This window comes from Osmerus mordax, chromosome 5 (genome assembly GCF_038355195.1).
Source record: "Osmerus mordax isolate fOsmMor3 chromosome 5, fOsmMor3.pri, whole genome shotgun sequence".
Classification (NCBI taxonomy): domain Eukaryota; kingdom Metazoa; phylum Chordata; class Actinopteri; order Osmeriformes; family Osmeridae; genus Osmerus; species Osmerus mordax.
The window spans coordinates 16,749,701-16,766,638 of record NC_090054.1 but is presented as its reverse complement, the minus strand read 5'-3'; the positions used below and the strand labels follow the sequence as shown (position 1 = coordinate 16,766,638).

The 16,938-nt window shown below is 42.3% G+C and overlaps 2 protein-coding genes across 3 annotated transcripts; both read left to right on the top strand.

Annotated features, from left to right (window-relative positions):
• The first annotated feature begins 483 nt into the window (after positions 1 to 483).
• On the top strand, positions 484 to 6,127 carry bag3 (BCL2 associated athanogene 3). Its single transcript, XM_067237016.1, is given in 4 exon segments — positions 484 to 675; positions 2,720 to 3,058; positions 3,195 to 3,536; positions 4,142 to 6,127. Coding segments are annotated over 4 exon segments (1,821 nt in total). The 3' UTR covers positions 5,090 to 6,127.
• A 342-nt stretch (positions 6,128 to 6,469) lies between these two features.
• Positions 6,470 to 16,822, top strand: inpp5f (inositol polyphosphate-5-phosphatase F). Of its 2 annotated transcripts, none has more exons than XM_067236234.1 (20): positions 6,470 to 6,884; positions 8,123 to 8,203; positions 8,572 to 8,708; positions 9,468 to 9,596; positions 9,790 to 9,957; positions 10,058 to 10,114; positions 10,576 to 10,774; positions 10,974 to 11,153; positions 11,296 to 11,363; positions 11,457 to 11,581; positions 11,743 to 11,820; positions 11,926 to 12,046; positions 12,158 to 12,286; positions 12,479 to 12,596; positions 12,700 to 12,898; positions 13,044 to 13,115; positions 13,205 to 13,278; positions 13,448 to 13,576; positions 13,678 to 13,765; positions 13,899 to 16,822. In XM_067236234.1, the coding sequence occupies exons 1-20, from the start codon at positions 6,788 to 6,790 to the stop codon at positions 15,025 to 15,027; spliced, it is 3,378 nt and encodes a 1,125-aa protein (XP_067092335.1). In that variant the 5' UTR covers positions 6,470 to 6,787; the 3' UTR covers positions 15,028 to 16,822. The 2 variants fall into 2 exon arrangements, with proteins under 2 accessions (XP_067092335.1, XP_067092334.1); XM_067236233.1 differs by having other exon boundaries at positions 9,772 to 9,957.
• The last annotated feature ends 116 nt before the right edge of the window (positions 16,823 to 16,938 follow it).

Here is a 16,938-nt window from a genome sequence, read left to right as displayed (position 1 = left end):
GTGTAAGTGCCATTGCGCATGTACAATGTCTGGAATTTGGAGTTACTACACTATTACTGTTAGTCTATATATAATAATTCTACAAAACACATTCCAGTAACATTGGATATAACGTTACAAGTTATGAAACGGGTAAAGCGTGAAGGTATTGTGCAGGAGGATATCATAGCCGAATATTCGAAGAGGTCTTATAAACGATACAAGATTTCCACGGACCAACACAAAATACCGTGGACATTTGCGAAATAGCCTAATAATACATGAATAACACATTCATTAAATTGTAGTTTAGTTGCAATCCAAAGAGTTGTTTTCTGAAACATTGTAACATGTTACAAGAAGGACCTGGAACTTTCCATGTATAGGGTGATACACATGTCACTTAGAGCTTTTTCTAACGTTGATCGTGCTATTTCGAGAAACTTCCAGCCCCTTTTCAGACGTCACCGCAAGGAATCTTTAAAGGGTCCCCTTCTGTATAAAATGGCACAGTACTAAGGAGCGGACAGAATGAACAGCATGAAGACGCACTCACCGCTGGTAACAATGTCAAATGACGACCCTCTACCGCTTGGATGGGAAATAAAAATTGACCCACAGACAGGATGGCCTTTTTTTGTGGATCACAATAATCGCAAAACAACATGGAATGACCCAAGACACGATCTCAAAAAGGTAAAGTAGCCCCTCACTCAAGTAATCTAACAGTATCAATGTTGAATGTAAGACTGTGAAACCTGCTAATGTTGTGACAGTGTTTGACAGCAGTGGTCTGCTGGTTATGATATCGTACACTGCGACCAAGTAGGTAACATTATTGCTTTACTTGCAGCTTCACAATGTAGCCTATTTGATAGAAAACGGTTTATTTTTTTTTATATTTGAACAAACTATTGCCAGTTGATCTTCCAACGCAATGGTATGTTTTCCGAGCACCCCCGCCCCACTTTATAATAATGGTTAACTAATAGCTTGCCAGTTAGATTCTTGTGTTATGATCTAACCGTTACTGGATTGTAGTTGACGCACTGCAGTCATGTATTGCCATGCCTGTGAGATTTGGACACCTTCATAAGGTTTATTTAAAGCCTTTAGGCCACGCCAACCATGTTTGTTCATCTCATCTTTATACCTCGTTGCTAAAACTTTTCCTTACAAGGGATTTGAGCGGACACACACACACACACACACACACACACACACACACACACACACACACACACACACACACACACACACACACACACACACACACACACACACACACACACGGGTGTATCTCAGCTGGCCTATTGCGCAAAGTATATTAGTTAGAGAGTTAGATATGAGTCATATTGGTGTGATTTAGTATTTTCTTTGAAATACTGTAAAACGTTGGCTAAATCTTATGGGGTAGGTGAGTCTGCCAGTTGGCATCTACCTTTAGAAAGATCAACACGGTTGCTGTTGTCCAAACTTGGTGTCACAAAGAATCTGCTGGAAAGACAGCTGTCGGGGGATAAAATTGGTGCAATGCTGGCAGTGAAGCGTCCATGCTAAAATGGTAGAGGGCAAAGGGTCGTTCAAGTTGTTATATTTGCTTAAAAAGTTTGAATGAAAAACACCTTAGAGAGTTCTAATAATTAATTAATTAATTTACAGGCTAATTCTATATATTAGGCTATTCTCTATATTTCTTTATATGGTTAACATGGATTAGGCGATACGCTAATGCTGTATACTCAGACATTTCTTTGGAAAAATCTCCTAGAATGAATATGGATAGGTGATTTTGTCTGTCAATGCTGCTTTTTTTCATGTCGTCTGGTTTCTTAAGCAGAACTTCACGTTATCCCAGTTGTGCTACTCTGTTACTTTTACAATCAACACTTAAACTGTGTGAAAGCATAAGACAACAAAGGAAGTCAGTATAAGTGCAGTCTTTCCAGTTACATTAAATCACCTGTTAACTAATTAATAGGTATATTAGTGTTGCAAGTGCCTATATTGGATGTAGGCTTTACTGAATTCGGTGAGATTTGGGTGCCAGTGAGCTGTCCAGCTTTCTTTTGACTTTGTAGCAACCTGTAACACTAGATCAATAAATATAGAGAAGCAGGTACGATAGACAAAAAGTGGTTCCTACATTTGAATATAGTTCTGTCCCTTACACTATGTTAATAATTAGAATTTGAATAATTAGAATTCTAAAACAAAATGTCTCATCAACATATGGTATGACTTATTTGCTGCATGACAGTTGTCACTCTAATGTTCTACAGGTTGTTATGGTGACAAATTACAACCACTATGGCATCTTAATCTAGGCCATTTTAAATTGACATAGCTTGCATACTAGTGCATTTTAATGGCTATAGGTCATTCTGTCAATCAGCTTTATTTTTTAATTGTATACTGACTAGTTTCCTCCCTCAAGTGGTCAGAGAGGTGATGTTTTTAACATCTCTCAGGGATATTTCACATATCTAACTAATGCTTTCAGGCTGCCAGAATAGACAGAAACAATTTGCTTCAGCGTTTTGTGAACCATTTAATTTTGCTGTACTTTGGATGTGAAACGGCTCCCTAGTTTTAACATTAGACAGATGTGAAAGCAGTTCTTCCCTTTCATTATTTTAGAGCTCCTGTCAGGGAATTACAACCTTACAACATTGCTTAGGCTACTGTTTCGTCCTGTATGATCAATTCCCTAACCAGCTCTTTTCCATGTATTTTTCAGGTCACCCAGTTATCTCAGAATGGCCCCTCTGTTCCTCAAGAGCCAAGCCCCCAGGAGACACAGAAGACATATTTAAGGGAGATGAAGCACCCCACACTCCGCCAGGGTTATATACCCATCCCTATCTTCCATGAGGGTGTAGATCTCCGACAGCAACATCAGCCATCATGTTATTCCTACATCCAACCAGCCTCTTTACAGAATGTTCGGGCAGAAGGACAGACACCTTCCCCTACTCCTACACTTCACTGCCGACCTAGATCTCCATTGTTGGGCCCTTCAGAGAGCTGCCCCCCAGAGCCCTGCAAATCATGTTCTCCTGTTTCACAAGGACCTGAGGTGAGATTTCAGAGCAGAAAATGGGAGTATTCATATTTGGAATTAAGTGCTTCAACCCATAATTTAGCCTATTTCTAAAACTGTAGCTGCAATTCCTCTGTAGCAATATGCCTTCCCCCCCCCCCCCCCCCCACAGATTCATAATGCCCCCTTCCACCAGTCTTCGAGGCCCAGCAGCACCAGCCTTCAGACAGGTTATATCCCCATCCCAGTGATCCACGAGGGAGCTGTAGGTCAACAATCCCCAGTCAACTCCTCACTCTACTCACAACGCTTGCCTTTCTCTGAGCACCAGACACCTTTCCACCGCCTACAGCCAGAGGAGTGGAGTGGTCATCGTGGGTCTACACCCCCTCCACGGGATCGGGCCTCTCCAAGTATAGTTTCCCAGCACCGTGAGGCTGCCCCAATCCATCTCCCTCCCCACATGAGAAGTCAGTCTCCAATTATAGCACAGTTTATGGGAGAAAGGCCACAGGTAATTAATCTCATTATTATATCTGTTAATTGATGATAATACTGGTTGCTATACTTTGGCCTGATTTAATTTAATGGGGTGTTATAACTATGACCTAACTGCTAAATACAAGTATATGGTGTAGGTGGACACTTGAGTTTGCTCGTCCCCGACTGAAGGACTGTTTGATTTGATGGTAGAGAAATTGACTTGATAATATCTGATTCCAACTGCAAAAGTGCATATACTGTTACTTTTAACCTTCAGTGCAAAACGGTTAATAACACATCTCCAACATAATTGGAATAGTTTCTATGCTTGATCAGGTCACCAAACTCAATGCAAGCATATTCACTAAACAGCTGTTCATCCAATACTATGGATATGGATGTATCCACCATCACAGTATATAAAACTGACCCCTAGAGGCTACATTGAAGCTTGGAGCATGGAAAGCCCTACTGAAATAGTGAAGCAGAGGCCCCACTTTGACCCAGTTCAAAAGCGTATGAACAGATAATGACTGTATCAATCCAACTAGCTCAAAGTATTCTCTGCCTTAGAGTGTGAAAGATGCGTACGTGGAGAACCAGTAATTTTAAATGCATTCCTCTTATGATCCCCAGATGCAACACCATGTCCAACAGAGGGAATCACCTCACAAAGTGGAGCAGGAGGAGCAAAGCAACATGTCAAGACCCGAGAACCTTATTTTTTCACAGTCTGTGCAGAGAGAGCCTGATGCACCAAAGCCACAGCAACCTCAACAGCCTCCACAGTTCCAACAGCCTCCACAGTTCCAACAGCCTCCACAGTCCCAACAGCCTCCACAGTTCCAACAGCCTCCACAGTTCCAACAGCCTCCACAGTTCCAACAGCCTCCACAGTTCCAACAGCATCCACAGTTCCAACAGCCTCCACAGTCCCAACAGCCTCCACAGTCCCAACAGCCTCCACAGTCCCAACAGCCTCCACAGTCCCAACAGCATCCACAGTCCCAACAATACCCACTGCCACAGCAGCCCCAGCAACCACAGCAGGTGTCCCAACCTCAGCAGCAGGAACAACCCCAACAAACACAACCTCAGCAGTCACAGCAAACATCAAACATCACAGTGCAGATTCCTCCAAAATCCGAACCCGAGGACTCTGTACAAGAGGATCCTGGTTCTAAAGCAGAAGATGAGGCAGACGCTCAAGCTCCAAGGCACCCAGGTTTGGCTAAGGTACAGCAGATAGTAGAGAGAGTGGCAAAACTGGAGCAAGATGTGAGATGTTTCGAAGGGAAGAAGAATGATAAGAAGTACTTACTGTTGGAGGAGATGTTGACCAAAGAGCTTTTAGCATTGGACTCAGTAGACCCAGAGGGACGGCTAGATGTGCGGCAGGCTAGACGTGATGGAGTCCGGAAGGTCCAAAACATCTTGGACGAACTTGAGCAACTGGATGAGCGGCCAGCTGTGCCAACCAGTGAGTCTTCAATGGAGGGTGACAACCCACTGCAGAAAGGGGAGCCTAGCATGATCAGCCAAGCCAATGTGGAGATGTTTAGGGATGGCCAGGGAGTATCATAGTGACACACTGAAATACACCATAACAACCCCACAGTCAACAATTTTACTGCAGATATCACTGAATTTTGCATGTTAATTAACAGTATTTGTATTTTCTGGCATTCACCCCTTATGTGATGGTAACTGAGTGAAATCATGTATTAAGTGATGTTAAGCCAGTGTTGCTACCATTTTTGTGCTGTGCACCGATGTCCTTGCTACATGATCTTTGTCTTCAAGTTGTTAGAGACAGAGGTCACCCAGAAAGAACATTTAAACAAGAGGCCTTGATTGATGAAGTGAAAATAACAGTTGATATTTTGTATGTGTATTATGTAGTTGCCTTTCAACCATGTGATGTGTAAAGCTTTTTAACATATTATTTGAGAAAGATACTGGTCTGTAATCTGTTCAAGAAAGGGCTTATACATGATGTCAAATATTGCCCTCTTATTTTAAATTTATTGCTGTACTTGCAGTATTTACCTCAAATACTTTAATACTAAGAGGTAGGACAAACAGGGAAAGCCATTATGCCTCAGATGGCAAGTGCCAAAAATGTTTAATTTCCACTCCATTCTTTTAAATTGCCTGTTTCAATTCCTAACAAATTTGTAATTGCTAATCAGTTACAGCTTTAAGGTGTTGGGACTTATTTTGCCATTCTTAAAAGTAAATAACTATTCCAATAATATTTAAAACAAATTCAAAGTATCTCTGTTTAAAATGATTTACATTATTATTGGAATGATTATTGCTTAGTTAACTTGTTTTAACAAGCCATGATAGTAATATGTTTATTTCTAGAGACAATGGTTGTATTTTGAAATCGAGAGTTATGAAGGTTACAATAATGACAGAAATGGATGTGAGCTGTATATCTCACAAAATGTGAGATTATACCAGCACCTGCTGCTAATTACGAGTCACAGTTAAAAAGGTTTGAGAATGTAAAATGAAATATATTTGTTATATCACAGCTTGTGAGTTGCAGGTTGTTGCAGTGTTACAGATTGTTGAAGTCACGTTGGTTGCAAATAAAATTTATTTGGGATTGTCTTTCGAGTGGATTATAAAGCACTGCATTCATTAAGTGCATCAACATAACATGGCTTACTAACTGCACATAATTTCCCCTCTTATGACACAACCTATCTAGACATTTGATTATTTTACCTATACTACCTAGACAGTCCTGGCTGTTCAGCGAGAAACAGTAAATATGCATAATGCAAATGTTCAGAATTCTGGATATGTCTCGATGGCTGTACCAGTGTGTGTTGGAGTCAGCGTGAGAAAGGAGCTTGGATCGCCTGGAAGTGGAACATTAGCATGAATGACGACTGTGATCACGTGTGATTGTTTCTGCAGGAAATTGACAGTCGGTCGGTCGACTTGGAAATGGTTAGCTAGCGACTGGCATTTTCCCACATTGAAGAACTGAAGTCGTGTACTTACAACGACATGTCATTGGAATGGAATACTAAACCAGATATATAAAAAACCAAAGCAAACGTAGCCAGATAGTTGTAGATACCCAGTGGCAGGATAACAATAACATAAAAACTAGACAGCTAGCTCTAGCTTCTTGTTAGTATTGAGACCTCACCTGGCCGCTGGGGAGCCTGGACTATCCCTCAAACATTTCCTTGCTACGCGAGTTGGACTAGCTAGCTAGCTAACGTTTGCTTTAGCAAATAATTACCGTTCTATGACATAATGGAGCTGTTTCAGGCTAAAGACCATTACATTCTTCAAAGTGGTGATCATGCTCTGTGGTGTAGCCGAAAAGATGGGACCATGAATGTCAGACCGGGTAAGTACAACTTGCTGCCGTCTAACTGTATTCAAATACTGTTGATAACATGCGACCATCGAGAAATGATGTTCCCGTTTACTGGAAGTAAACCCCCTTTCTATTTGTGTTTTCAAAGAGCATACACTAATGCCGAAATTATCCACGAACATACTCATCCGCTGCTGAGCAGCTTGTAACAGTGTAATTGATAACTTGTAAGAACATGAAGTGTTACGTTACAGGTTAGGACCGAGGGTAGATTTCCCATCTTAGCTCGTTTAGCTGATTTGTATGTTTCAGTAGATCAGTTACCTGTAAACAATAACTAGGATGCAGTCATATAACCGTCAAATAACAAGTCAACCTATGTCTTGCTGGTGATCGTGTAAGGATAAATGTTTTCTTGTGCTGCTGACAAAGAGGATAAATCAGTGCTTGAAAGGCCTTCCCATTTTCCTGACTGTACCAGGCACTAAGCTTGACGAAATTCTGGGCACAGCCAACTGTACTAGTAAAGCTAGTATTTTTGTTGTGAGCAAAAGCAGTTGGCTAGGGAGCTCTCTGACTGTATGAATGAGTTACCCTGTTGGCTAGCTGTGGGCTGGAGTCACATGGGTGTGCAGCCAGCCTGAACAGGTTTGGGTTGCACCACTGTTCCATTATTTAATTGGAAAAGGATTTCCACTACTCCCTCACACTGGGCCTAGGTAGCGCTAGAGGAATTTCCACTATATTATACACGTATTCAACAGGCAGCTATGTCGTTATGTTGCCCCCAGCTGTATCTGTAACATATACAAAGTGGGTTATGTGGGGTATTTTCTCAGACCATGTACTCCCAGACCCTGAGCCCCCTCCCTGATAGGGTTCCAAAGCCAAGACCTGTCTTGTACATTCAGTTCTCTAGTTCCATGGAACAGGAAGAGTTAGCCTATTGTCTGAGGTTGCCTACAGAAATGTTCTACACCCTCACTCACATAGTTTCCCACTCCTGCATGTTGGCACACATCCCTGACATTGTTTCTTTAAACACATTATGAATCAACATTTTCATAGGCAAGGTACTGAGCATCTGAGCATCAGATAGTGATAGGGTGTCAAAGTCCAGTCTATCCTGTTGACTCAATTTATAATACTACTCAATTAACCATCAATCATTTGTCATTAGCGGGTTTTTTCCCACATGAATAGTAATTAGAAAAGTTATTCCATTATTGTTCTTAAATTAGAAAGATGGTTCTATTTCTTAATTTCAGCAACAGACCTGTTGTTGGCCTGGAACCCGGTTTGCTTGGGCCTGGTGGAGGGCATCATTGGAAAAATACAGCTTCACACAGGTAAGTGAGATACTCTAACTGTATTTGGAACATGGATGTGCCAGTGAGTGATATAGGCCTACTTTCAGATCAATGTAGGACTATAGCTGGAGCAGTCAAAGTCTAGTTTTTAGGCAAGGAGGCAGACTTATCTTTAAATGTTAATTTTCGTGATTGTTTCATGTGCTTCCTGTTGTAAATGTTATTCTAACAAAGAGTGTTAATTTTGAAATGAATTGTTTTTGGTAGACAATGTAACTGACCCAAGTTTTGAGTGCACAACTCGCCAAATGGAAACTAATTGACCAGCTGGTGAAGTCACCCTGTGGAATGCATGGAACTTCATGTGTGGGACCATGACTCATTTCTCTCCCAAATCCTGTTGTCAGATCTTCCTCTGGGTCTGGTACTAATCCGCCAGAAAGCCCTGGTTGGCCAGTTGCCAGGAAACCACAAAGTCTACAAGATCATAAAGATAGCTGTCATTCCTCTGTCTGAGGAAGAGCCCCTGGATCTTGAACTTGAGGTGAGCCAAAGTGATTACATCTCCAACTATGTGTGGGAGATTTATGGAGTAGAATACATACTTTAAACATTGATCAGCTTGTACTGTTTTGATTGGTCCTAACCCGTGTATACCATGTCAGTTATATTTACAGCGAATTGTCTCTGATAATAGACACTGGTGTGAATGAATTTGGCTTCAGAACTGTTTCCCATTTCCTTCAGTCCCTTTATCTGGGAGAATTGTCAGGGACTAGTCCATGTTTTGCCAAATGATCTGATAGGAATCAGAGTATGACTAAGATGTCAGTCTTACAGGTGAGCTTCATGGATTAAGAAGTGATTTTCAAGTAAGTAATGCTATTCCAGAGAAAAGATGTGTAGTGTAGCCTAGTCATTTTCGGGTATGTTATAGAACCTACACGTTCTACTCACAACATCAAAGGATATCGCAGTCTTGGATAGGTGTCCAGTAGCCGATGTGGTAGTTAGTAAAATATGTATAAATGTACTAATGTTTTTACTGTATTTATGTTGCGTGTAGCAATAAATTAATCCAATTCATGTAGTATTCATAGACGAGCTTATGCATTGTGAATTCACAGGAATGTCCCTCCTGGGATTCTCCATACGTTTATTATAGTTCACACTATATAGAGGAATATATTTATAATAAAACAAATGTCAAACTTGGATATTAGTTACAGATTACCTTTATTTCCCATGAGGCAACATAATAACTTGCTGACATTTTCTTGGAAAATGCACACTTGTCTTTTAGCTTTGCAAGAAACATCACTTTGGAATCGACAAGCCAGAAAAACTTGCCCAGTCTCCAGATGAGTCCAAATTCCTGATGAAAACTCTGAGTCAAATCAAGTCCAATGTTGGTCAGCCCATTAAGAAGAAGGTAATTGTAGTTTCCAATATTATATATAATATATGTATTACATCTTGTGTTTGGTAAAATATGTTCAGTCTACCTTTTTTGCTTTTCCCGTGTATGTTGCTTTTCGAAATTACCAGCTTTTCTTTTTGAACATTGCCCATCCATGCCAAATTTTTGCCCACCCTTTCCCACCCAGTATTCCCCTGCCTTACAGGTGAAGGAAAACAAGGAGAAGGAGCGTCTGGAGAGGCGGCTCCTGGATGAGCTCTACAAGGTCTTCATGGACTCCGACTCCTTTTACTACAGCAGGACCTATGACCTTACAAACACTGTACAGCGACAGGGAGACTCAGACAAATCCAACCTGCCATTATGGAAACAGGTCAGGGACTGCTGAAAAGAGAAGTAGCACAAAATAAAACCCCGCCCCAATGACTCATCAAACATGTCTGTAGCTGATTCTATTTATTCTCTTCTGCTAGGTGGATGACCGATTTTTCTGGAACAAACACATGATCCAGGAGCTTATCGACCTCCAGGTAATTGCATTTTCACAAACATTTTCATGGTATTGATGCGTTGTATAGTAACATTTGTTTCTGAGTTGCCATGGACAAGTGATGTTGCTTGGTTTGTAAACAGAAATGTGTGAAAACAGTCAGGCATGTGAGGGCAGATGGTCATGATGAGTTACAGGGGCAGTTAGAGCTCCTGCCAATCTAGAAATGTCTATCTGAACATTTGAAAATGCCCTGGGACACAAAACCATCACAGACAAATGACTGTGCTTTCACATTGCATTATTGACCAGTTTCTGACCACAAATTGATAGACTTGTCCTCCCGAATCTATGTCAAATTACATTATTTTATTGATTTACCCATATTCTTTGTGTTGTAGGAAAAATGTCATTGGGGGGGGAAACAACTTTAGTTTTTAAAAATAGAGTTTTAAAAGAGTTTTTAGAGTTTATTTCTATGAAATACTTATGGTGTTGCAGGTCCCAGAAGTGGACTTCTGGGTGATGCCCATCATCCAGGGGTTTGTGCAGGTGGAGGAGCTGGTGGTGAACTACAATGACAGTTCAGACGAGGAGAGGAGCAGCCCGGAGACCCCACCTCAAGAGCTCACCTGCGTGGATGACATTCACCCTCGATTCACTGTCGCTCTCATCTCCCGACGTAGCCGCCATCGCGCAGGTAGAGTCATGGACACAGCATGTCAGCATGGTCTTGGAAGTGAATCTAATTTGGTTGAAAAAAACATGTTTCCCCTGATGAAAGAGTTTGATCCATTATATAACAGATATATCTATTCTATTTTCTCTTTAGCTTACTCAAATTAAAAGTGTAACCTGTTCTGTACGGTCCACAGTAACATCTGTTACTTCTCCCACAGGGATGCGCTACAAACGGAGAGGTGTGGACACAGACGGTCACGTGGCTAATTTCGTGGAGACCGAGCAGCTGATCCATGTGCACAGTCACACTCTGTCCTTCGTCCAGAGCCGTGGATCTGTGCCTGTGTTCTGGAGCCAAGCAGGCTACCGCTACAACCCCAGGCCTCGACTGGAGAAAGGTCAATATGACCTACTAGATCCTCTACACCTTACTGTCCTCAGCATTACGCTATGAAACATGACTCTAGAGATTATACACATGGTTTTTGCTTTGTCATTTTGTCTGCAAGTGATGCTTATTAAGTTTGTCTGACCTTTCAGGCGAGAAGGAGACAATTCCTTACTTTGCTGCTCACTTTGACGAACAGCTCAGGCTTTACCAGAAGCAGGTGAGATGCGTCTGAAGAAATTGATTTGGCAATTGCACTCGCTAATGATGTAAAGATAGTTTGATAACTGTATTTATTTCTTGATCTTTGCAGGTCATAGTTAATTTAGTGGACCAAAGCGGACGTGAGAAGATAATTGGCGATGCATATCTCAAACAAGTTCTGCTATACAACAACCCTAACCTCACATACGTCTCTTTTGACTTCCATGAGCACTGGTAAGAAATCCCCAGCACATTCACACTGAAACAACTCTGGACCGCAGTAACGATGCCTTGAAAAAGGAAGTTATAATTCTAAATATAAAGTATGAATTTCACTATGAATGTTGTGTGAACTCCTTTAATGAGCAGTTTTCATGTGTTTTTTTTCTACTCAGTCGAGGTATGAAGTTTGAAAACGTGCAAACATTGACAGATGCCATCTCTGATTTAATCATAGACATGAGATGGGGCTGGTAAGTGTATTAGAAACATCACTCCATAGAAAGATGAGATGATAATTCCCCATTTGGGTGATCTGAAGCTCCTCATCTGACTGAATGTTCTTATTCCTCTCCTAGGGTGGACCAGGCAGGAGTCATCTGCAAGCAAGAGGGCATCTTCAGGGTCAACTGTATGGATTGCCTGGACAGGACCAATGTGGTCCAGGCGGCAATTGCCCGTGCAGTGATGGAACAACAGGTGAGATTATATCGGACATCTAACATGGAGACCTGAGGGATGTTCTGAGTGAAATATTCAACTCTGTGCCTTTGACACTGTGCCTGTGTTTATCTCTCTTGGTCCAATTAGCTCAAGAAACTGGGTGTGATGCCTCCAGAGCAGCCCCTGCCCCTCAAGTGTTACAGGATTTACCAGGTCATGTGGGCCAACAACGGAGACACCATCAGCAGACAGTATGCCGGCACTGCTGCCCTCAAGGTAACAGAATTAGGGAGTAATCTGATGCAATTATAGTGGAACCTGTACAGATAAGATATTAAGGGAATGTTTTATTGACACCTTGGAAATGATCCATTTTAGCAGGGTCAGAGTTGTTTTTCCAAGGATTGTCAATGTAACTTCCAAAATTCCAAGGATGCTCATCAACATCATTTCTATAATCCTCTAAAGGGGGACTTTACCAGGACGGGGGAGAGAAAGCTAGCTGGTGTGATGAAAGATGGGGTGAACTCGGCTAACCGCTACTATCTAAACCGCTTCAGGGATGCATACAGACAAGCAGTCATTGGTAAGGGCAAATATACATACAACTCCCACTGTGTAACAACTCGATTAACCCTCCTCAACAAAACATCTTCTCATCAACCTGTCTTGTGCTTCTCTGCCTGCAGATCTGATGATGGGGTTACCAGTAACCGAGGACCTGTACTCCATCTTCAGCAAGGAGAAGGAGCACGAGGAGAAGGAGAAGGAGAACCAGAGGGGAGCTCAGGAGCAGGTCAGCCTCCTGCTGCAGACCTACATGCAGCTGCTGCTGCCTGACGACGAGAAGTTCCATGGGGGCTGGGCCCTCGTCGACTGCGACATGAGGTCAGTGTAGCTGTCCGTCAGCAACATGATAGCTCACCCCCACCGAATCTGTAAGCGACGATGTAGAATCTGCATTCAAAGTGTTGACTTCATCTGTACCATTTATGTGGGAATATTTACCATAATCTGTTCCTCTGGTTTTCAGTCTCATCGATGCCACCAACAAAGATCAGGATGTTCTTCTTCTGCTATCCAACAATGCTTATTATGTCGCTTAGTAAGTTAAATATATTCATAAATGTACTTTTGTCAACCATTGTTGTCTTTCTTAGTGACTTAGATTTGTGTTAATTTGCTTCATTACAGCTATGATGATGAAGCAGACAAAGTGAACCAGTACCAGCGCCTCAACTTAGAAGGATTGGAAAAGATTGAAATAGGTAAAGATGGTGCCATGATACCTAGAAGTTGGTTCCCAGAGAGGAGCCTAGGCTCCAGTGTTCTGGAGACCAGGACAATCAGACCACGTCACTCCATTTTTTGTTATGGTTTTCTTTTTCGGACTATCGATACAGCCATTACAACTTTGGCTCCCGTATTTTCTTGCAGGCCCAGAGCCCACTCTGTTTGGGAAGCCGAAGTTCTGCTGTATGCGCCTGCACTACAGGAACGAAGAGACAAGCGGGTACTTCCACACACTGAGGGCAGTCACACGGAACCCTGAAGACGACGGGAAAGGTAAAGTGGAGATGATTTTAGACACCGGACTACGATGAGTAACATGCATGATAAAGATTCAGTTTTGACTCATTGTCGCTTTCCTTTTGGTACTCTTTCAGACACATTGCAGTGCATAGCTGAGATGCTTCGTATAACTAAAGAAGCAATTGGACTTGACCTTCAGGTGGTTGAAAAGAAACTGGAGAGGTGATTTGTAACCTCTTATATAATCACGTCATACCTACAGTACACTGTAAATTGATCTCCATTGGCTGATTTAATCATTTTCACAAGTTGGGTCTATGATGCTAGCTTAAAACTGTAACTTGATTTGTTTCAGGCGGCACAGTAAACCTCATGAGGACATCATGGGTATGCAGACAAAAACTACCGACCAAGTCCTGGGCAGCTCTGGTCTAGCTCAGGGCAAAAGCTTCCTGCTCAACAAGTTCTCCTCCCTCAACCAGAAGGTGAAGCAGACCAGGGCCCTCGGCAGGCTGGGCACATTCTCCAAGCCTGATGTCAAGGTCAACTTCTTGAAGCCTACTATGCATGTGAACCTTTGGAAGTCCGACAGTAGTCTGGAGACGTCGGACAGCAACCCTGGTACTGGAGCGCTCAAGAACATGTGTGACGACCACTCTGAGATCTCCTCAGACTCCGACTCTTATAACTCGGACCCGGAGCATCCGCCGCCCCTCGGCTCCTTGGAGAATGTGGACTATGTGTTGCCCAGCTGTGGCATTGTAGCATCAGCCCCACGCTTAGGCAGCCGTTCCCAGTCCATTGGCAGTGTGGAGCTCAATGTCCCCTCCGTTATCAGGGTCACAGGTTGTGACAGTAAGCAGGAGGCTAAAACTAGTCCTGACGACCAGTCCCCCGGAGCTGCTTCAGAAGCTGAGGAGGCTATTCTCATTGACTTTGGGACCCCAATCGATGCCTACTGCCACCAGTTTGTACAGGATGCTCAGACCAAGCCTGTCGAGGTATTTGGAGAGGAGCATGTAGTCGTGGCACCTACACAGAACCCACTGGTGCCTCCACACAGTAAGGCCCCTGGGGCCCCACAGGGGCAGCCAGGCCACAACCAGCAGCAGGAGCCCCAGCTTCCCAGGCCGTCCCAACTTGACGTGCAGCCCCCTGCTTCTGGCCCCAACCACCTGACTGTCCAGAAGCCCAACTCTGCTGCCTCGGGTGGCTCCCAGAGGAGCCTGGGCTCACATCTGGAAGGCAGCTTGGGCCCTTCGCCTGCTGACAGCAATGGCAGTCGGGTGGTGTCCCCCTTTGCCAAGATCAAGAGCTCCATGGTGCAGGTGGCCAGCCTTACCCAGGCTGGACTAACCCAAGGCATCAACTTTGCTGTGGCAAAGGTCCAGAAGAGCCCTGAGCCGGAGGCTGTCAATGAGACCCAAGAAAATGAGCTGAAGGCAATGTTTACACAGTGCCAGACCCGGATCATCCAGATCTAGCGCTTCCCTTGTAGCCTCTAGCAGTTCTTTTTTTTGTTGTATGTGATTTACAGTACAGTAGCAGTAGCATATGCTTGCACAAGGGGCCCACCGGTATGCTAAGAACCCCAATTCCCCTGTAGTACATATGACCAATGTTTACAGAGTCTTGTGTTAATAAGTCCCATAACTTAATATGACAATGTCCTTCAAAGTCCTTTGAATTGGTTTCCCCAATACATTCGCATGCTAGCCTGTCAGTTTGAACTGAGTTAGTCGAAGCAGATTATTTCAAGCATATGTTGAGAGACGAGTTCTTAATTTGTAAAGTATGCAATCCCATTATGTGCAATGCACCTATTGGCTTTTGTGATATAGGCATAGTTATAGCTCTGTTAAAACTAGTAGAAAAGTCTGACCAAATTCGTATATATATTTCAGAAGGGCAGCTTAATGTTTGATATTACCCTACTAAGAAAACAAACAGGATACTGAATAGTAAAATGGATATTGTCAAGTGTAATCCTTCCCAATGTAGGAAACATACCATTCAAGAATGAATTACAACATTAGTTCAGTAAGTTAGGTATACTGTTTGATATGTACAGTAAGTATTGTATGTATTGTAAGTATCTATATCTGTTCCCTGAGTAGCATATATCCATTGACAAACATATTTATGGACATGGGTTCTTTGGTTTTTGATCATAGTGATGCAGCCTGAGTGGATGCTGTATTTGTGCTTACGGTAAAGAGGTATTATTCCTTTTTATTGATACGAAACCCCAGTTCTAACCCCAATACTCTCAATGTCAGCTCTATATAGATAACCACAGAAATCCTTGTTGGGTTTGTTCATGGAACCTATTTGATTGAAATGTTTGCACTATCTCTGATGCTATATTTGACCGTCAAGCACTCAAATAGTCCAGAATTATACAGTCATGTGTTTAAGGAAGAGGAGACAGTCGCATATTAAATATATGCAATTGGCTCGTCCTAACACTGTTCGATGCTTTATACACTCCCTGAATCTAAAGCATACTTGCCTTAACAGGAAATATAAGCGGGAGATGTTGTATATCAGGTATTTGCAGTATGGCAAATCTACCTTTTTAAAAGGAATTCACCTTTTAAAAATAGTTATATTGTTTGTTTCATCTGCATATGTACTGTACATGAGTTCCTGTTCATAGTATTGTGTGCTTTAACTTGGGATATTCCGTTCTCCAGCCATACATGTAAATGACATGCTCAAAAATGATCAAGACTGTAAGGAATACAGGAAGGTGCGTGTGTGGTGTGCTGTTGTGTGAACATGTTTGTTGAGTGGAGGGGATTTGGTGTGAGTCCTTTCTAATAGGTCTGCAAGTGTAAAAACAAAACTGTACATATAAGATGTAACATGGCTTTTTGACTCCCAAAAACATTGCTTTGCTCTGTCTAATTGTTGTAGTACAAACCTTTTGGTGGTTGGTCCAATTTAGAGGCAGATTCAGGGTTGTTAAAGGTTCACACCAGCAGGATTGATTTAAGAAAGGTAAGTGCTAATTTAATTAAACTTTTAACAGGACCTCTTGTTGTGTCCATATACTGATAATGCCCTAAAACGAATATAATAATATTGTGTATCAGAGTTGTCCTAATATCTAATCAGGAATATCCCAAGATAGTGTAACTACTCTGCACCTTTTTTGTTTTTATATACAGATAATGCCTCTCTTTTCAGCAGTTAGCTGTGTACAGTAGCTATCGTACCACCATGTCGAGGCTGGGATAGCTGCATTCTAAACTGTTCTTGAGGTAAATGTTAGAGACTGTAGCATGTCCGGTATGGTGCTAAATCGCACATTGTCTGGCTCCTCAGTTTCTGAAACCTGCTGAACTTGTCTGGCACTGCCAAAGGTTTAATATGATGGGTATAGCGCAATA